At 46.3% G+C, this 22,872-nt stretch overlaps 1 protein-coding gene across 1 annotated transcript in view; it reads left to right on the top strand.

Moving 5' to 3' along the window:
- gpr37b (G protein-coupled receptor 37b) overlaps nt 1–17,043 on the top strand; it is a 17,253-nt gene extending 210 nt beyond the window's left edge. Inside the window, exons 1-2 of the mRNA XM_056578260.1 lie at nt 1–1,077; nt 16,189–17,043. The exon at nt 1–1,077 is cut by the window's left edge and continues 210 nt beyond it. Of these exons, the coding sequence (XP_056434235.1) occupies nt 1–1,077; nt 16,189–17,043 (1,932 nt within the window). The remainder of the gene's footprint in view (nt 1,078–16,188) is intronic.
- Nucleotides 17,044–22,872: the final 5,829 nt, after the last annotated feature.

Consider the following 22,872-nt stretch of genomic DNA (forward strand, 5'->3'; position numbering starts at 1 on the left):
CTGGCCAACGTGGAGCTGCTGGAGGCTCTGAGGAGCCAGCACGGGCTCGCGCTCGCACCGGGACCGGGTCGCGGCGGCACCGACGATGACGCCGAGAACGGAACGTTTCACCACAGGACGTTTCACGTTCCCCCGCGGGAGGGTCCCGACCATCGCGACCACCGCGCGCCCCTCAAGGCAGCGCCCTCGTCCTCCGCCACAGGTGTGTCCTCCTCCTTTCTGGAGACGCAGGTGCGCCCCGGAGCACCACCCATCACCTCCGTCAACTCCACTCACTCTCGAAGGAGAGCGGCGGCGGTGGTGGGGACCCCCGCCGAGAGGAGTAAAGGGGGGTACAACTTTAAAGACGTCTCGACGGGGATCGTAAACTCATCCAGGGACGCGTCGCCTCACCACAAGAGGAGAAAGTTGCAGGCGAACGGCGACATTCCCGCGCTGGGAAGCGTTGGGATTAGCGCGCGGAGATCCCTTGATAAGTCCCCCTCCACGGGCCGATGGGGGGGTCGGGAACAACAGAATGAGGAGAGCGACAGGCGCAAGAGGGGCACAAAGGACGAGCAGAAGAAAGGCTCCAAAAGGGGCCGAAACCATGCGAACAAAAGCCCCATGGCTCTCCAGGCGTCGCCATGGGAACCGCTGCCCAGACCCGCGGCGCTCTCCTCCACCGACCCGCCCCCGGACTCCTTCACGCGGCGCCCCGTGGAGTTCATGACGTACGGCGAGGAGGAGAGCAACCCGTGGGACGCCACGCCGATGACGCCGCCGAACCCGCAGGACTTCCCGCAGAGCGAGATCCGGAATCCCTTCTACCCGGTGACCGGCGAGACGTACGGGGCGTACGCCATCGTCTGCGTGGCCGGGGTCATCTTCTTGGTGGGCATCGCGGGCAACATCGCCATCCTGTGCATCGTGTGCCAGAACTACTACATGAAGAGCATCTCCAACTCACTGCTGGCCAACCTGGCCGTGTGGGACTTTGTGCTGATCTTCTTCTGCCTGCCCATGGTGGTGTTCCACGAGCTCACAAAGTCCTGGCTGCTGGGTGACTTCACCTGCAAGGTGGTGCCCTATCTGGAGGTAAGGCCGTCCTATGCTACCGTAGTCTACTCTAGTCTATTCTGTCCCTCTATGCTATGATGTTCTCGACTGAGTGTACCCTGTTCTGATCTACTGTAGCCCATCTCTAACCTGTTCCACTCTAGACTGATTGTCCACCCCATTGTACTTTAGTATTGTACTCTATTGTACTCTGTTCTACTCTATGCTATTCTATTGCCATCTTCTCTATTGTACTATATTCTGCATGTTATTATATGTGTAGTGTACTCTACTGGAGTCTACTCTTCATGCTCTATTCTATACTGTAGTCTACTGTAGTCTACTATCCATGCTTCTATCCCATACTGAAGTCTACTGTACGCTAGATGCTTAGATCCCATGTTGTAGTCAACCTCTCTGTAGTGAATGTGCATGCTTCTATTCCATACTGAAATCTCCTGTAGTTGACTCTACATGCTTCTATTCTAAGTCTACTGTAGACTAACACTCCATGCTTCTATTCCATACTGAAGTCTATCTACTGTAGTCTACTCTACATACTCTACTTCACCTTATACATCTCAAATTCCTCTAAGGCAGACCCTCTTATTTCAACGTAACATCAGACTTTGAACAACAAACTGAAAGCCAGGATGTTGTGTTATGATGTCACTGGATGTGTCAGAAAAGCTGATTTTGTTTGTGTGTGTGTGTGTTGGATGGGCATGTGTGGCCTTGTGTGTGTGTGTGTGTGTGTGTGTGTGTGTGTGTGTGTGTGTGTGTGTGTGTGTGTGTGTGTGTGTGTGTGTGTGTGTGTGTGTGTGTGTGTGTGTGTGTGTGTGTGTGTGTGTGACCTAATAGCATCTGCATGGCTAATGAGTCGTCAATGGAGCATGATAAATGTCACTTACTTGTTTGGCCTGCGGGAATAGACGTGTCCTGGATAAACGAACGCAGGCGTTTCTAATCTAGGAGGATTCTGGGGGAATGGTAATGGTGGAGATTGATTGGGGGGGAGGGATTTCAGAGTATAGCGGTATTATTTATTCAGACTAGACTGGAAGACTAGTCTGTAAACAAGATGCAGTGAAGGGGGAGAGAGAGAGAGAGAGAGAGAGGGAGGGAGAGAGAGGGGGAGAGAGGGAGAGAGACTCTCCCATCCAAACCCCTAAGACATGAGAGACAAATGAAACGATAGAACGACCACACACATGCAGACCTTGAACACACACACACACACACACACACACACCCACATACTCACACCTAGTTTCGGTAGGGATGAATGCAGCAGGTTGTTTACCAATCTTCTCTTGTTCCCAGCCTTTCTGCATAGGAGTCTCTATTGTTGTGCCTGGTGTCACATTCAACATCCACTCCCATACCAGCACCTCTATACTGAACCCAGCCCTACTATACTGAACCCAGCACCTCTATACTGAACCCAGCTCCACTATACTGAACCCAGCTCCACTATACTGAACCCAGCTCCACTATACTGAACCCAGCCCTACTATACTGAACCCAGCACCTCTATACTGAACCCAGCTCCACTATACTGAACCCAGCTCCACTATACTGAACCCAGCCCCACTATACTGAACCCAGCTCTATACTGAACCCAGCTCTATACTGAACCCAGCTCTATACTGAACCCAGCCCTACTATACTGAACCCAGCTCCACTATACTGAACCCAGCTCCACTATACTGAACCCAGCTCCACTATACTGAACCCAGCTCCACTATACTGAACCCATCCCTACTATACTGAACCCAGCTCCACTATACTGAACCCAGCTCCACTATACTGAACCCAGCTCCACAATACTGAACCCAGCTCTATACTGAACCCAGCTCTATACTGAACCCAGCTCCACTATACTCAACCCAGCCCTACTATACTGATCCCAGCTCCACTATACTGAACCCAGCCCTACTATACTGAACCCAGCTCCACTAGAGTATAATAATAGGAATTTTATATTAAGGAAGATTATATTACCAAGCATCTCTTTGTAAAGCGACATGCATTGTGGGTCCCTGTCCTCTTATAAAAATAGAAGCCAAACATGTTGATGTATTCCTCATAGTACTACTAGTAAAGGTCATGCATGTTGCAAATAGGGTTTGCCAGCATGGGAGACATACAGAATAAATAAGCATGCAATATCTATATCGTACTTCTTTAAACGCTAGCAACTACTACAGGATAACGCTAGCCACAAGCTAGCGAGAAGCAAGCTCAACTGGACTGTAAGCTAGCCTTGAAGACTGCACACATGGAGGGATAAGACTTTATGGCTGAAATGTATTTGAGGGGCGTGTGTGTGTGTGTGTGTGTGTGTGTGTGTGTGTGTGTGTGTGTGTGTGTGTGTGTGTGTGTGTGTGTGTGTGTGTGTGTGTGTGTGTGTGTGTGTGTGTGTGTGTGTGTGTGTGTGTGTGTGTGTGTGTTTTGAGTTGCAGGGAGGAAGGCTATTAGCCCTCTCGCGTGTGTATACTGTGACATGTGTGCCCCGACTGCACATCTCCCCAGTGTGTAGTTTAAAGTGTCTTGTGTGTGTGTGTGTGTGTGTGTGTGTGTGTGTGTGTGTGTGTGTTCGTATGCATGTGCGCGTGCACGTGTGTCAGATCAGCCCATGCGTAATGTAGCCTAAGGCTTTGTGGAGTGTTCAACCTAGACCCATTCCACTCACACACACCAAGACAGCCCCTCCCTTGCTTCCATCACACGCACACACGCACGCACTCACACGCACGCACGTACACACACACTAATACATCCATGGAATCAGTCTGGAGCACCTTAATTCTTCACTTAACCCAAATTCAACCACTAGATAATTCAACATTTGGCTTGGAAATGTGGTTAGCCACACACACACACGCACACGCACACACACTTAAAACTCATTCAGCTGCAGACACACACACAAAGGAAGATGCGTAGGAGCGTGCACGCAAGAGGTGACGAGAGTAGACCCAACAGGCCGGGGGTGCGTCGCTGTAGACCGGAGGAGCTTCTGTAGGAGGCCGGGTGCATCGTTTTATATTTCAGTGCAGAACGCTGGAAGCATCCTGTCCTTGCCCGCCCTGATTCAAGGACAGAAAGGTGGAGCCCCTACCACTCTGTGGCACGGAAGGAGAAGCAATGTGACAGCCAAACAAACAAAAATGTCATGCCTTTCCCTCTTTTTGCTCCCTGCCTTTGACCGTCGAGTGAAGAGAGAAACGGCTCAGAGTTGCTAGTCATTTCGCCTGGCAACTAGATATGGGTTAGGACATTTTCTGCCTCATAAATGGCATACACCACACTCAGTGGCAACTTCATTAGGTTCATCTTTCTAAATCTGTCCGGAACAGCATGATTGGCTGATTCAATTAAAAAAAAAGAAAGTAAGACTCAGACAGCACTTTCTTTACTACATTAAGGATCCAGTCTCTGTGGTCTCGTCGTGAGTTGAGCTCAGTGTGTCTTAAATTGTCTTAAAGGGGACATATTATACCACCAGGTATGAGGTGAGTGAGGTTTGCCTAACAAGCCGTTTCGAAAATCTGCCCCATATGACATCACTAGTGGGCGTGTTTGTGCTGGATAGATGCGCAACGTTTACTTCAGTCCACTGGGTAGGCTGGTAGACTGATCTATCCAGCACAGATCTAGGTGGACACGCCATAGTAATGTCAGTAATGTCATAAAGGGCAGAGTTTCGAAACGACTTGTAAGGCTAATCACACTCACACCTGGTGGTATAATATGTCCCCTTTAACTGATAAAAAAATTGGCATAAACTCGATAAGCTTGTGAACAGGTGCAGCTTATAAGGCTGCCACTGATTGTATACATCGTTTTCTTTGAAGTCTTTGTGTTAGAAATCGACATTTAAGCCGCTTGGGGAAAATATGCTACAGAGCCAGTTTTGGTTCGTAAAATCGGGATACAAGCTGCGGTATTTAGCGACGTTGTTGCAGTCAAAGCGACATAAACACTGTTCACAATAAACCGTTACCGTCTGTCACCTCTACAAGTCATAAGTCTTCTTTTACTGCCACCAGCAGTTATTTACCGCCTTTTCTGCTTAGCGAACATTCAGTCCCTTTTGAATCTGTCAAGTCCCCTTAAAGCGGATATATCTCCATCATGATGATCCATGCTAAGACACCTCTGTAAACGAGTGGCATCGCAGTGTGCACTTATCGAGGTCATCCGTCTCTCCGTCTTGTGGTATCGCTCACACGACGACATAAACGTAATTTTGTAACGTTAAAGTTGATCCTTAATCCATCCGTGTGACACGGAAACAGCAGGAAACCTTGAGCATTAGGAATAACGCGGTTGGGAAGGTGCATCATTCTTCGTTGAATTTAAGAGTAGAATTAGAATGAGAGTAGCTCTGACTCCCAGAGCTACTCTGCAACCGATCCAATTGTTGTCGTTTTTGTTGACTTGGTCCTTCAGCACAATCTTGATTATATTGCCTTGGCTCTGTCTCACTTTTGTCTAAGGTCCCTTTGGGTATAAGTGTCTGAATGTCAATATGGGGCAGACAGCCTTGATGACAAAGAATGTTTCCAGGTTGTAGCTTTGATGACAAAGAAATGTATGCGGTTGTAGGTATACATTTATAGGTCATGCATATTTATGATGCAGGAGGTAACAACCCCATAAGTAGTCTATTCCAGTCCCCACCACAGGGGGTCTTTTGGCGAGGTGTTGTGTCCCAGAGAGAGAGAGAGAGAGAGAGAGAGAGAGAGAGAGAGAGAGAGAGCAAGGCCGAACAAGGGAGGCTGTTTAAGAGAGAGAGGGAGAGAGAGTTTGAAATAGAGAAGGAGAGATTTAAATAGAGAGAGAGCTTGAAAGAGAGAGCGGACAGAGGGAGAGCGAGAGGGAGATTAATGGTGAGGTGCACATGGAGCGAAAAGAGATGAAGATGGAGAGAGGGGTAGAGACACACATTGGGAGCCACAGGTGTATCAACGTATTGGGTTGAGATTGGGGGTAAAGGCAAGACATACATCAGCCTGGCAGATGTATGTCTGGCAGATGTGTGTGCATGCACACACATGCACACACAAAGTGGATTTGTGTGTGCATGCACACACATGCACACACAAAGTGGATTTGTGTGTGCATGTGTGTACATGCACAAACAAATCCACTCACTCACTCACACACAAGCAATCACAAATGCTCTCTCTTTCTCTCCTTTCTCTTTATTCTCATGTTGGTAAAATGACACAGACAGATTTGATTTGACAAAAAGTATTATGGACACACACGCACACAGTCACACACAGACACACACAGTTGGGTGTGCTGTTCCCCTAGATTGGTGCGATAGCCATCCTTCCAATCACAAACCTGATCTCTTGTTCGCTTTCTCTTTCCCTCTCCCTGTCTCTCTCTCTTTATCTCTCTATCCCTTCATATCTCCCTCTGTTTCTCTCTCTCTCTCTCTCTCTCTCTCTCTCTCTCTCTCTCTCTCTCTCTCTCTCTCTCTCTCTCTCTCTCTCTCTCTCTCTCTCTCTCTCTCTCTCTCTCTCTCTCTCTCTCTCTCTCTCTCTCTCTCTCTCTCTCTCTCATATTCTCTTTGTCTTTGTATCTCTCTCCCGGCTCTCTCTATCTTTATCTATCTCTCCCTCCTGCTCCGTTTCTCTGCATCAGTTCTCTGTGATTAGAAACAAGCCACAGGGGGAGGACACACACACACACACACATACACACTCGCACACACACACACACACACGCGCACATGCACACACATACACACAATGAACCTGAGTAGGGGTATAGACTACTAGTAAATCAAATCAAATGGAGAAGAATAGATGAATGTACTCGAGACGTATCAACACACACACACACACACACACACACACACACACACATAGTCACCGGCACATGGTTGCAGGTGTAAATCAAAAAACAAAGAATGCATTTATTCCCGAGATAATGCACTAGCAGCAGCCCCCATATTAGCATCCACACACACACACACACACACACACACACAACCACACCCACACACACACACATACATTAACCCCTCGCTAAAGTCACCCCTTATTTATTACCTTGCCTGTCTAAAAGGCATGACAAAGACGCCTAATTGGAATATTTATATAAATGATCCAGCCTATATAATTGCCGGTGGTGCATAATGCTTGTTCGTTAGTCCATGTACTCAACTCTTTGTCTGGAAGCAAATCATGTTGCATGCTAGGCTCCGGGAGACATAGCTGGTCCGCCCAATTAAGCAGATTGATAATTATGCATGCAAATGGGAACTGATAACACAAACAGATGGCCCCCCTTGCTAGGCCCCCCGTACGATAATGTTAGCGAAACACGATACGATCTATGGTGCAGCGCTACAGGTTTTAGCGCTGAGGCTAACACAGTGCTACTACAGATTAAAGTAATATCAAAATGAAAGGGTTGGAATTATGTACAGAAACAGTCAAATAAACTGAATTGAACAACGCCTGAAATGGAAGAGCTTCACATATTTCCGTTTTGAAGGAAATATTTTACAAAGCAAGGTAAAAAATCAACCTGATCCAAAACAGAACTCAACTCAACATAAGGATGTACAAAAACAAAAGAGGTTCCTAACCTTTGTACTTTACATAACGTATTGTGTAAAACGACAGCGTTCTGAATGTACATCGGTCCCACCAGTGATAGCAGCAGAACTGGAACCTTCAATCCTTTCAGTCCTATGTAGAGCACAAGTGGAGCAGAACTGAACGGCACAGACGTGATTACAAGTGCAACCAATACGCAGAATAAGATAGACTGAGTGGGAGAGGGAGAGAGGAAGGAAGAGAGTGTTAGAGAGAACACTCTCTAACACTCTCTAGAATTGGGATCTAAACATTGCGTAAGATTGAGTTATAAATGATGATATTAATAAAGATAGATGTAGCGTTTGTTAAATATGTAGTTGCATATACAGTATATAGCAATGTATATAGTTAGAACTACAGAAGTGAGAAGTATGCTTGTATATAGTTAAAGCTATAGAGAGAGATATAGTAGGAGAGATGTACAAGCAGTTAGAGAAAGAGTATAGTTAGCGAAAGATGTACCTCTAGTTTGAGAGTATAATTAGAGAGAGATGTACATTTAGTTGGAGAGAGAGAGTATAGATAGAGAGAGATGTACATTTAGTTTGAGATAAGGGTATAGTTAGAGAGAGAGGTACGTTTAGTTGGAGAGACAGAACGAGAGGGATAGAGAGGACTATTCGGAGAGAGGTGTGCATGGATTTAGATAGAGAAAGGGAAAGGTGTAGGTAGAAGTGTACACGTAGAGGAAGGGGGGAGGTGTGCAGAGAGCCAGAGAGCAGACCGTGTGCCCCAGACATAACACCTAGAGACAGCATGCAGTGACCTAGAAGAGAACGCCTACCAGCTGTTCTCTCTGAGAGTGTAGAGGAGAGAATCCACCATCCAGGCCGCCCAGGGAGCACAGAGCACATGTTAGGACTCAACTCAGTAGAATAACATATGCACACCTACTATAGGTTAGGGTTCAACTCACTTCAGGAGGATAATGTAGCCTTCCACATGTTAGGACTCAACTCAGTAGAATAACATGAACACACCTACTATAGGTTAGGGTTCAACTCACTTCAGGAGGATAATGTAGCCTTCCACATGTTAGGACTCAACTCAGTAGAATACCATGAACAATACTAACAATACTAATGCTAACATTCCACATGTTCGTATTGATCACATGATAATGCAAACAAAAAACATGCATAACATACGATTGTGTAATTGATATGTACTGAACAAATCGAACAAGTGTTCGAATTTAACATGTGATAATGAACATGTTACAGGGGTTACCCAGGTTACAATTCAACTCAACATAACACAATGTGTAGCCACAACATGTTGGAATTCAACACAGGATAATGTACCACTAGTACATTTAACAGTTCAACCAAACATTTAAGGCACAGTGTGTAAAATCGAATGGCATCTGCAATGTTTAATATTAAACCCATCATCGTGGAAAAGGGTTTTCTTAAAAAAAGCTATAGTTTAAGAATTCTTAGGGACTATTTGGATAAAAGATACAAATTGTGGAAGTGATAAAATACATTCTCATGAGGGTACATCTTGCGTTGGCGCAAAATGGAGGGACGTTTTGAAACACAAGTTTCTAGCTGATGGTATGTTGATGTGTAAAACATCAAGCTTTGGCCCCTCCACAACCATTAATAATCCAACATGCCGTGCTTCTTCCTCCAGCCAGATTTAGAGCGTGTGTGTAATGATACATTGTCTTGACACACCTATGGGCTCGTGTTGCATCGTAGCACATGCACACTCACGCATGCCCTTATGGGCATTGCATGTACGCTTGCACACACACACACACATACACAGAGACACACACATATGCATGCACACACACCCATACATATATTAGCACACATACACATATTCACACACATACACACTTATTCTCACACACACACACACACACACACACACACACACACACACACACACACATGCACACAAACACACACATAGTTTACAGTCACTCAACTATGCTACACACAGTTGATGGTACGGCTGAGATAATAGACACACATACATTTACACACATATTCACACACACACGCACGCACGCACACACACACACACACACACACACACACACACACACACACACACACACACACACACACACACACACACACACACACACACACACACACACACACACACACACACACACACACACCTATAGTTCACAATCACTCATACATACTGTGGCAGTTTGTTGGTTGATGGTAGAGCTAAGATAAACACAATCTCACACACAGACACACACACACACGCACAAACACAGTTTACACTTACTCATGTCGACACACACACACACAGACACTCATGTACAGACTGCCGAGCGGTTAATAAGTTAAGGGAATATGTGAGTAATGTCCTGGGTCAGACAGCACTGGGTCAAACCAAGTGCACTCTGGGAAAGACTGCAGCTTCAGTCCCATAGCTGTGTGTGTGTGTGTGTGTGTGTGTGTGTGTGTGTGTGTGTGTGTGTGTGTGTGTGTGTGTGTGTGTGTGTGTGTGTGTGTGTGTGTGTGTGTGTGTGTGTGTGTGTGTGTGTGTGTGTGTGTGTGTGTGTGTGAGAAAGAGAGAGAGTTAAGAGGGAGAGCGAGAGACTGTTTCACTCGCTTCCTGTATTTGAAGTCATATTTGGGAGATTTATTGTCCTTATTGCTTGTATCTTTTTCCTTGGATGTTGCTTTTTTTCGAATGTGTTTTGCCTATGTGTAACGTAAATGGTGTATAGTGTGTGTGTGTGTGTGTGTGTGTGTGTGTGTGTGTGTGTGTGTGTGTGTGTGTGTGTGTGTGTGTGTGTGTGTGTGTGTGTGTGTGTGTGTGTTGTGAATTGTGCGTCCACCGTTGCCCATCCATCACCTGATAACGGCCATTATGGGTGACAGCGGCTCTGGACCCGATAGAGCCATGGTGGCTCCACCAGTCGCTGCCAGACCCCAATGAAAGGCATGGGGTGGCGCTGCGACTGGCTCACCGGGCCATTAATCAGGAAGTTAATGGGCTGTTGTTTAAAAGCACCGTGGCTGGGGGACATGTCTCTCTCACCTGTGGTGCAGGTCGGAGGAGCGGCCATGACAGCTGGAGCTAGCTAGCTTTCGTTTATTTGTTTGGTTTGGTGTATTTTTTCCTAGATATGTTTCCAACTGCTTTTAGAGATACTGTGATGGCCTCTGGTCATTCTGTTGTGGGTTGGAGTCATATTGGATGAAAATTGTTGTTGGCAATGATAAAGAAATGCCATCATAGCTATTATTGCTACTACTGAAACTACTACTACCAGTACTGCCAGTACTACCATTACTGATAACACTAATATCAGGACTTCTACTACTACTTCTACTAGTACTACTACTACTAGTACTACTACTACTACCACTTTTATCAGTACTTCTATTACTACTACCACTACCACTACTACTACTACTGCTACTACTATTGCTAGCACTGATAATACTACTCATAATTCAACATTTATTTCCATCGTTTTCAGAGAGTGTTAGTAAGATAGCATGGCAAGAACAAGGCTGTCCTAGAGAAAACGCCAACATACTCGCTCTATTATCGGAAGTTACCACCTACCTCATCTCCCTCATCTCCCTCATGTTTCCTTTCATCCCAGAATGTCTCTCGCCCTCTCTCTCTCTCTCTCTCTCTCTCTCTCTCCCGGGCTGACTTGTTTGTGAGTGCGCCATTGTTTCGCCTTCATACTGAATGACTTGTTCGGCCGCTTCCAGCTCTGTTCTCCGTTGTCTCTCCGTTGCAGTTGTTTTTGTGGTCGCTGTACTCTCTTTTGTCTGTCGCTCGCTCCTCTTATCCTTGACTACCGCACGCTCGTAGACCAACCCTACTTGCTCATGCTTGCATACAAACAATTACAGACCCCATACACATTCATACTTTATGGAGCGCATACTTATAATAAGGGCTACGGTTGTTTGTGTGTGGTGTGCATGTGTGTTCTTGTGCCCAACTGCACAGAAGGGACACATATGAAATGTGTGTGTGTGTGTGGTCATGTGTGTGTGTGTGTGTGTGTGTGTGTGTGTGTGTGTGTGTGTGTGTGTGTGTGTGTGTGTGTGTGTGTGTGTGTGTGTGTGTGTGTGTGTGTGTGTGTCATGAGTTTGAAACATGAAAGATACGTGGGATGTTTATTATGCGATACACATAGCTTGTAGTTTGATTGAGATTAAAACCATATATTTTACAAAAAGGTGTAAAATATATCAGTCAGTTAATCTCAAATTGGCTTATCTAAAATGTTGTCATCGAACTATCATAAAACAAGACTTTATCATGATTTAAAACACTGTTTAAAGACGAGGTAGGTTGGATTTTTTGGCATGTGTGTGTGTGTCTGTGTGTTGGTGTGTGTATTTTGTGCAGTGTTAATATGATCAAGTCATTACGACAGATGTCTGGAGCTCAGAGCCTGCTTCCTGTCCCCCTGACCCACTGACCCCCTCTGCTCTCTGGGTACAACATCCTCTCATTAGCCACAATTATACCTCCATGCGCAGCTGTTGGGGTGTGTGTGTGTGTGTGTGTGTGTGTGTGTGTGTGTGTGTGTGTGTGTGTGTGTGTGTGTGTGTGTGTGTGTGTGTGTGTGTGTGTGTGTGTGTGTGTGTGTGTGTGTGTGTGTGTGTGTGTGTGTGCATACAGATCCAGTATCTGCAGACATATGATTATGGTTGTGTGTGAGATATGTGTGTGTGAATCAGTAACAATTCGTCTGTTAGTACACATGTGCAGATCCCGTAACTGCCCTGGATGTGTGTGTGTGTGTGTGTTTGAATGTGCGTTTGTGTGTGCCTGTGTGTGTGAATGTGTATCTGTGTGAGACGCATGTTTTTGTAAGTGTGTGTGTGTGTGTGCGTGCGTAAAGGCATGTTTTTCATGTGTGAGTGTGCATTTTTATTTGTGCGTGAGAGAGGCATGTTTTTGTGTGTGCGTGTGTATGTTTGTGTGTGTGTGAGAGGCATGTTTGTGTGTGTGTGAGTGAGTGAGTCATGCTTCACTGGGCCATCTGGACAATGGCTGTCATAATGAAGTTATGGGAGGTAAAGGAAGAGAGGGATGAAGAAACTACAAAGAAATGAGAGAGAGAGAGAGAGAGAGAGAGAGAGAGAGAGAGAGAGAGAGAGAGAGAGAGAGAGAGAGAGAGAGAGAGAGAGAGAGAGAGAGAGAGGAGAGAGAGAGAGAGAGAGAGAGAGAGAGAGAGAGAGAGAGAGAGAGCGCGCAGAACACCAAAAGACAGAGAGAGAGAGAGAGAGATGATAGCAGAACACCAAAAGAGAGAGAGAGAGAGAGAGAGAGAGAGAGAGACCTCAAAGGTAATTATGATGAAATAAAAAGATCAGAATGGCAGAGGGAGAGAGGGTGGGGGGGAGAATAGTGTGAGAAAGTGAGAGGAGGAAAAATAGGACCCAAGAGAGAGAGAGAGGCAGAGAGAGAGAGAGAGAGAGAGAGAGAGAGAGAGAGAGAGAGAGAGAGAGAGAGAGAGAGAGAGAGAGAGAGAGAGAGAGAGAGAGAGAGAGAGAGAGAGAGAGAGAGACTTAGAGGTGAAGTGAGGATGAATAGATGAGGAGAGACAAAGAGAGTAGAGCAGTTTAACTTGTCAGAGAGAGAGAGAGAAAGAGGGAGAGAAAGAAAGAGTGCAGAGGGAACAGGAAATGGGTGGAAGGTAGAGACAGAAGCCGAGATAATGAGGGAGGGAGGGATGGGGGGGTGAGAGGTAGTTAAAAGGGAGTAGAACAGTAGTGTGTGTGTGTGTGTGTGTGTGTGTGTGTGTGTGTGTGTGTGTGTGTGTGTGTGTGTGTGTGTGTGTGTGTGTGTGTGTGTGTGTGTGTGTGTGTGTGTGTGTGTGTGTGTGTGTAAATTGCGTACACACACACACAAACACCCCAGCTATACAGGAGAGCTGTCCTCCCTTTGCCGTGTGTGTGTGTGTGTGTGTGTGTGTGTGTGTGTGTGTGTGTGTGTGTGTGTGTGTGTGTGTGTGTGTGTGTGTGTGTGTGTGTGTGTGTGTGTGTGTGTGTGTGTGTGTGTGTGTGTGTGTGTGACGTGTGTGTCCAACAGATGCTAGGGCTAGCGGCTAACCCAGAGAGTGATGCCCTTCCTTGATAATCACTGTTCCTATCAAACACTTCCACATGGAAGCCAGACCTGGGCGAGAGAGTCCACTGCTGTTATTCTTGTAACATATTATGGAATCACATTTGATTAATAAGCCGTTATGTATGAGGAATTAGCCATAACTTATACAGTAAAAGCTGACTTTGCATCTAACAAATGGCATATTAAAATATACAGGGTGTGTGTGTGTGTGTGTGTGTGTGTGTGTGTGTGTGTGTGTGTGTGTGTGTGTGTGTGTGTGTGTGTGTGTGTGTGTGTTTGTTTCTCGCAAAATGCTCGAAAGTCAGCAATTATCCAAGATCACAAAGCAACAAAACCCAAAAACCCAAAAACACACACACACACACACACACACACACACACACACACACACACACACACACACACACACACACACACACACACACACACACACAGACACACACAGGGAAGATGCGGCAGACACATTGTTAGGGGCTTACATCCTCCCCCATTGTGATCCCTTTGTAATTACAGCTGTTTCTCCACCACCTACCCCCGGGGCTCCAACCCATTACGCTTCTCTTTGTGGAGGTGGTGGTGGTGGCGGTGGCAGCTAGGTAGAGACACCAACCACGTCCTTGCGCGGTCCGGCTGTTAAAGCCCGGCTTTTGTGACGCATTCAGGAGCATCGAAGGAATCCATTATGAGGGCAGAATGGGGAGAATCTGTTAGCACCAGGGAGGTTTATGGGTGGTACTTGTGGCACGACACTACATTAGTGTGACAATACAAAACTTGGAAACAGAGTTTAGCAGAGTTTTTCGTTATTCTCTCGCTCTTTATTATGTCCCTGGAAACCTGCCGGGTGGCGGAGCAGAAGATATTCTAACTTTTGTTCCTGAGGTGTTCCCGATGTATTGTTGAACCATGTATTTTTTCGCAGAGGACAAATTGCTTTATTACAATATAAAAAAATATATATCTCGTTGCCAAAGGGAAATATATTTCTTTTTACAAACCCTCCTAATGGACCTCATTTTATGAGAGTTTGGAGAGAGTTTCACTATTGCAGTTTTTCGGTTTTGTTCGGTATCTTATTATCCTAAAAATGCAGCTGGCTTGGATGAATAAATATCATTAGAGGGATTGGGCTGTGCCAGACAGGTATCTGGGTTTGCAGCTAAATCTGGTTGAAAGTACATTCACGTCGGTCCTCTATGCTAATCGTTTCTCTGGCAGCCGTATTTCTTGTTCTGTATGCAGCAATGTCTTTGAATAGTTTTCATGGGCCTTTTGGGAGTGTACAGAGAAGAGAAAGCGTGTTAAAAGAAAAGGGAATGTAATGAAGTCCTTCCCGGAAGATGGTAATCCAACCTGGGTTTGCTACAAGGCATATTGCCTCCCCGGTTAGCACGCTAACACGTTGTTCCACCTCTACCATCAGTTTTAAGCTACCAAGACTGTATGACTGACCCCTGAAGATAGCTTCAATATAAAACTCAAACCTGTCTCTTCACCGAAGGGAATTCTGTCAATATGAACTATATATCTGATGTGTGTGTAACACAGTGTAAACCAGGGGTGCCCAACCTTTTTTGACCCAAGATCTACTTTTCAAGTAGCCAACCTCCCGAGATCTACCAGCAAACCTACCTTCAAGCGGGGGGGGGGGGGGTAGAGAACAATTGTTGACGGGGGGGGTAGAGAACAATTGTTGACGGGACGGGGGGGGGGGGGGGGGGGGGGGGGGTTGTATCGTGAACCTACGGACTTCAGTGGGGGTTTCATTCCGTCTGCGCACGGCACCTTCTCAACGATAATCAATAATCTTCCTCCCACTCAGGGTGAAAATGGTAGGTCTTAGCTTGTTTCCCCTCAGCCATGCCAACGTTTAGGAGTGTGTAACTACTGTTGACGGCTTTCAACTGCTGTTAACAGCACATGCGCTACCGCACGTATATGTCCCGCGCAAATTTAATTTTATTAAAAAAAAAAAAAAAAAAAAAAAACTTTTTTTTTTTTTTTTTCTTCACCCCTCGCGATCGACTTGGGATCTGTCGGCGATCTACTGGTAGACCGCGATCGACTGGTTGGGCACCCCTGGTGTAAACTAATATCTACTGTGTGACCAAAGGGACACGTATTGGATTCAATACAAGCCTAGCTCTATAAATCGACCTTCTCACCAAAATAAGATTTATTTGTTCCAATATAAACCTGACCATGAGTCGGTGTATATTTGTGTGTGCGTGTGTGTCTGTGTGTGAATGTGCGTGTGTGTATCTGTGTTTGCATGTGCATGCGTGTGCGTGCGTGTGGGAGAGAGAGAGCGATAAAGAGGGAGCGTGCGACACTTGTTTCATTCACTTCCTGTATTTGAAGTCATATTTGGGAGACTTATGGTCCTTTGTGTGTGTGTGTGTGTGTGTGTCTGCGTGTGTGTCCCCACCAGGTGGCCTCGCTGGGCGTCACCACCTTCACTCTGTGCGCGCTGTGCATCGACCGCTTCCGCGCCGCCACCAACGTGCAGATGTACTACGAGATGATCGAGAACTGCACCTCCACCACCGCCAAGCTGGCCGTCATCTGGATCGGCGCCCTGCTCCTGGCCCTGCCCGAGCTCCTGATCCGCCAGCTGGTCGTCGAGGAGACGGGCTCCGCGGACGCGCCGGCCGCGGCCGAGCGCTGCGTCATCCGCATCTCCGCCGACCTCCCCGACACGCTCTACGTCCTGGGCCTGACCTACGAGGGCGCGCGCCTCTGGTGGTGCTTCGGCTGCTACTTCTGCCTGCCCACGCTCTTCACCATCGGCTGCTCGCTGGTCACGGCGCGCAAGATCCGCCGCGCCGAGCGCGCCAGCAGCGTGCGCGGCAACAAGAAGCAGATCCGCCTGGAGTCGCAGATGAACTGCACGGTGGTGGCGCTCGCCATCGTGTACGGCGCCTGCGTGGTGCCCGAGAACATCTGCAACATCGCCGCCGCGTACATGGCTGCCGGCGTGCCGGAGCGCGCCATGGCCGCCCTGCACTTCCTGTCGCAGCTGCTGCTGTTCTGCCGGGCGGCCGTCACGCCGGTGCTGCTGCTGCTGCTGTGCCGCCCGCTGGGCCGCGCCTTCCTGGACTGCTGCTGCTGCTGCTGCTGCGCCGGCCACGCCCCGCCCTCCTCGGCGGCGGGCAGCGACGACAACGAGCACGAGTGCACCACCGAGCTGGAGCTGTCGCCCTTCAGCACCATCCGCAGGGAGCTCAGCAACTACACCCCGCCCGCCACCGCCGTGGCCGCCACCACCGGGGGCACCAACTGCTGAAGGGGCGGAGTCGGTTGGTCGAGGGGGGGGGGGGAAGAAGGAGGGTTGTTGGTGGATATGGGAGAGTCGGCGCTGGGGTTTGGGTTTTTTCATTTGGTTTGATTTAGTTAGTGGTTCCTGTTGCCTGTAATGTATGCTAGCGTAGCCGGGAGGGCGGAATGAGAGAGGAGCAAACCAACGCTGAGTTTGTAATCGTAAACCAAAAAAAAAAGAAATCACATGGCGGGTACGCCTAAGGATTTTCATCATCAATCAGACTTTCTTTTCCTATGGCGGTAACGCAATATGCCTTTTTTTTTTTTCTTTTCTTTTTTACCTGATACAAACCAGAACTCGAAACCAGTCTTATTTACATGCCCTGAGGTGCTCCAGAAAACAGGGTCAGTGCTTACGGAGTCCAGCTCTGTGGGTTGGCTCCAGTATTTGGCAATCCTGTCCGAAACACTTACAAACCGACAAACCTCCCTTCCCATGGCCTTGTGCGTCTGAAACTCTTTCTCATTCTATGCCTTTCCCCCCCCCCCCCTTTGAATCAGTGAATGAGAGTCTCACTTTGTTGCCGAGATTTTGGTGTCTTATTGTCCTTGAAGACCCCTGGCTTCAGGATTAAGGTTCACTTTAATCTGGAATCAGGTCTTTTACTCACACTTTGGGCCAGACCTGTATCTGGGTTTGGAGCTAAATTTGGTAGAAAATACGTTAGCGCCGACCGCTTTCTATGCTAATAGTGTGCTGTGAGATGTATTAATCGTTCTGTATGCATCTGAGTTTTTAAAAAAACGACAGCGCCCCGTTCTTTATGCGAAGCCCCAAACACAGTTCTGAATGCACGCCACCCTTTCTGATGTTAGATTATGCACTATAAAAATAACAAGTCATCATGTTTTTTTTGGTAATGCAGTTTAAAAACTCCCCAAAAAAATCTTTACTCGTCCACTAGATGTACACAGAGTGTGTTAGGCTGCACACACACACACAAACACAAATGCATGAGCCACGATGGCTTTTGTAGTCTATGCTTCTGTTGAATAAACCATAAGAAGGGGGTCCGCGATCGAAAGACAACCAACAAACACTCTCCCCTTTTGATAGAGGACTATAGATGTTGGAGGACTGAGAACAATGATCCAATCATCGCACTGAATGTCTGGGCTGGTCTCGGAATTTAAACTGAAGTAATGGGGTAACAGAAAGAGGGGAATCGCAGAGAACCCAGAAGGATTGCGGTCGAGTGAGATCAATGGAAAGCAATAGTACCGGACCGACTAGATGTTGGACAAAGTTTGAGTCGTATGAGGATGAATCACAACCCGTTCAGTCGGTTGAGCAACAATCGGAATGGAAGGAGGCGAGAACGATGTAAACACAAGGGATGCACCTACACTGAATACCGGTTGAAACCGGCTCTGAAAAAAATACTTGGTACTGCAAAGAGTACCTGCACTACACTGTCACATTGTGTCATGATGCCTTACAGTTTGGGCTGTATATATATACATATATATATAAATATATGTATACTGTGCACTGTATACTGTACATCTTCTATGGTGCTCCTATGAAGAATGCAATGTAAAGGAAAACCGAAACAATTCAGCGGTTCGACTTAAAATCAAATCATGGAGGGCAGTCGATATTTAATAAATATAATTTTTGGGAGAGTTTTTGTAGAGTGAACCATCCACCACCACAGTTAAATAAATAAAGAGAGATGTGGGCGAGTCTCACAGGATTTGGTTCTTTGAGGGTAAAAACAGTAGGAAGTCTATTTTTATCACAGTGACTACCAAGATGTCTCTAGATGCACAGATAGCTGTTAGTCAGCTCTAAAACCGGAATAAAAGTAGTGATTTGATATCTGAAAGGACATTTTTCCATACACAAGGTTGTTGCACTCCTAGCTGAATTGTCATTTTAGGTCGAACCAATGAATTGTTTTGGATTCCTTTTTAAGTTTCACTGATTTTACAATTGTACTGTACTGTATATTTCTTTTGTTTGGTTATTTTTAAATGAGGTCATCAGACCTGGGTCAAACAAGACGGCTTGAACCACTTACCTTACCGTTGCCCTTGCTCAACACCTATTGCAGTGTATCCATCAAAGTATATACTAAACCCTAACCTTAGTTGTTTATTTTTTCCTGCAAGTCTCAGGCTTAAATCTCTGGTTTTCCCTATTATAGTTTGGTATCAAGATAATCATAATGACTCTAAAATGTTATGCAAAAATGAAATTAATTGAATATTTCAGAATATCTAAAAGCCTCAACAAAATATTTCAAACCTCTTAGGTTTTAATAAATCAGTTGAATCTGAGATAATTAATGTGTGGTCATTGAGTGTCAAATTTCTCCCAATATGAGAAATTCATGCCTCAAGATGATGGGACACCAACAAAGGACAATGACCATCAATGATCATCATCCTGGGAACAGTTAATCGCTACCCATGCCCTCAATGCTATGACCCAGGTGTGATGTAATGGGTACTGTACACGTTAATCCGATATCACATTTGATCTCTCTCTCTCTCTCTCTCTCTCTCTCTCTCTCTCTCTCTCTCTCTCTCTCTCTCTCTCTCTCTCTCTCTCTCTCTCTCTCTCTCTCTCTCTCTCTCTCGCTGTTTACACTTCTGCACTGCCAAACAAAAAAACGTTTTTCTCTGTCCGTCTTGTGTGGTAGTATCCCACTATTTCCAGGTCTCTCTCTCACTCTCCGTCTCTCTCTCACTCTCTGTCTCTCTCACGCTCTCTAGGGTCAGGGATTTGATTCGCTCGCACTTCATTCAGAAGCTGATTTCAATACAGTTTCTCAATCCCCTTTGACACTCAAAATGTATGCTATAACTGTGTTGTTAATTAAAGTTAACGGTGGTTAAAGCTCATTCGATGATGAGGAGATCGCACACACCCGGGTGTGTTTACATCATCTACTCCTATTTAATCAAGTACGGCCTAGGTTAGGCTATGGACATTGGGGATCGAACGCTGAACCTTTTCCGGTTTCAACACCCCATATCCTCTAATACATTCTTGCCCCTACTACCAAAAGTGTGTTGTGATCTCTTCATTGATATAAGCGATTAATATGCCCGAATATTTTACCTTATTTTGATGGAAGTTGATGCCGACTGAACCCAACTCTGACCGCCTCCTTATGAATGAAACTTCTCGTAATATTTCCCGGGAGTATAGCTAAGCATTTTTAACTGGCTCAGTGTGTAGTGACGTGGTTCAAACTATTTGATCAAGTGGTTCTTGTGAAGCAGTCATTGAAATGTTTGTTTTAAAAAAAAAAGAAAAAAAAAGAAACTAAAAATATCCTCCACTTCACTCGGAGCATAATGTGTCTTGTATTTGATACTTGGAAAATGTAAGCACACGACCAAATAGGGCTTGTACATCAGCGTGCATCATGGGATATTTTGTTGCCGATACGCCATATTGAGTGCTATTGACTTCATATCGACGGCCATTTTGAGAGGACTCAAGAGAGTTGTAGTTCTATAAAATCCTAAATCATCGTAAATATACCGTTAACCAGGCTAATGAAAACTTTGTTTTTCCACGCAACGGCAGTTAAAAACATAACGATGTCCCCCCCACTAATGACAAATCATTTCCTGATTAATTACTAAGCATTGATCAAAAAATACTACTCCTAACATATTAACATTCCATTGTCCTTTGCTTCCAAAATGGAGGTGGACTTTGGGATCTGACGTTGTGATGTACAGGCCCTATTGTCTGCAAGTCTAGTCACTGGTTTCTAAAATAGCTTTTTATATAACCAAAAAAATCAACCTGTCCTCTTGTTTATCAAAGATCTTTATCTTGAAAACTGTATATTAAAAATCCTAAATGTACATTTTCTCTCAATTTTTTTTCTCTGGTAACTCTGCTGTTGCTAATGGATATGAAGTGCTGTTGCCATGGATACCTTTTCCCTTTACAAGTGCACTCTAAACTCATAATGCTAAATTGTGCAATCACGTTGTTTCCGAGTACATTCTGCAAATTACCCCCCCCCCCCCACAGTTTAAGGCATAAAATAGCAGCATTTGTCAGTCATACTAAATTGATGTAAAACTGTTAAAAATATACTTTGTGGGGGCCTTTATACATGATGGGGAGCTTATATTGACAGTTTTTATGAAACGTCTATTAAACTTTGGATTGTTCCAGATTCCCATGAGGCCTTCAATGAACGATAACATCAAATCAAATCATTATGCAGATGCTTTCCTCCACAGAGTCTTGAAGTGAATAGTAAAAACACATGGATCATAAAAGAGCAGGTATGGGTTAAACCTTGCGGATAGAAACCATTACCTTTCAGCAGGTAATCTTTTTTTAACCCCCTTACTGCCCACCCCCCTCCCCCCCCCCCCCCCCCCACACACCTCGAACCACAAGTTTGTTGAGACTGATGAAGCATTTTCAACGGACTGCATTCACAAAGGGTTCTTCTGACCTGTAGCCACTCAAAATCATTCCAAAAATGAGCCCCTGACCTTCCCCCTTTTTAGTCCCATTTATACCCCAACCACTGGGCCCCGACCGCCATCGAAAGCCACAGCCAGCTCGGTGGAGCAATTAGTGTCGGGTGTCTTCTCGAAGATGTTCCCCAGCCCACACAACACGACCAGTAACTTCCAGTGAATGTGTACCGCACACCCCGAACCCTGCAGACATCGAACAACAGCAGCTGTTTAAACGGCCGATGCTGTCGTGGACCACATTAGTCCAGACTACCACAGCTCCCTTCCGAGTCGTTCATCACTACTAGAGTCTCTGCATTGCCGTGCTCTATATAGGAGCGAGCACGTAGGTTGGCAACGCTCTCCCCTCCATCCACTCTTGAAGGGGCTCTCTCTAGAGGAGAGAGAGACGGATCTTCCCAGTTTTGTACCCGTCCGAACAGAGCTAACTGTGGTGTCGGAACATTTAGATGCCAGGTTTGATTCCCCCGTTGGCGTTCACTTTGTTTTTTGTTGTGTGTACTTTGTCACTCTGTCCGTCTGTAGCTGTGTGTGTGTATCCAGTCATAGCTATCAGTTCGTCTGTCTATTTATAGCCGTCCGTCTGGATTTCCATATTCAGCTGTCTGTCTCCATCTCTCCGTATCTTGACACATAGTGCGTCGTCTTTTTGCCTGGCTGTCAGCCTGCACGTATCTATCTGTCTGACAGTCGGTCAGTCAGTCATAGCTGTCTGTCTGTCGGTCGGTCGGTCTGTGTACCTGTGTTCTCCGTCTCACGATGCTGTGTCTCCAGCGAGAGGGAGAGACAGGGAGGGGAGTGTGACGGCGATGCGTTGCTGAGTGGGCAGCAGTGTGAAGGAGTCACAGGCGGGGGGGGGGGGGGGGGGGGATTAGCAACGTCTTACATCGTCTATTTACGTCTGGCGGGGGCTCGAGAGTCGACGCGGCGGGAAAAAAAAAGACAACAACTCCGGCGGGCGCCTTAATAGGAGCGCACGCCACTCACACTTCCTGCGCCGCCGGCGGCGGTTGCCGTGACGATGGAAGAAGACGGAGGACTCGGTAACAATGGGACGAAGCCGACATAGGTTGAGGGAATCTTGCCTGGTGGTCGGGGGTGCAGCTTGAGTCATCCTCCCTCTCCGACAGCTCCCCCTATTTGGGATCAGTGGAAAGCCGCCTCAAAGTGACACAGTCTACTTTGGACGAGGTTGGCATAAACAAAATTGGGGAGGATTTTCTAGCGTATATATATGTTAAGTCGCAGGGTCAAACGCGAGAGGGAACTCTTGTGTGACGGGGTTTTATGTATATGCTTCATATATATCCAGACTGTGTCTAAGACC

Source organism: Gadus chalcogrammus, chromosome 19 (genome assembly GCF_026213295.1).
Source record: "Gadus chalcogrammus isolate NIFS_2021 chromosome 19, NIFS_Gcha_1.0, whole genome shotgun sequence".
Classification (NCBI taxonomy): Eukaryota; Metazoa; Chordata; class Actinopteri; order Gadiformes; family Gadidae; genus Gadus; species Gadus chalcogrammus.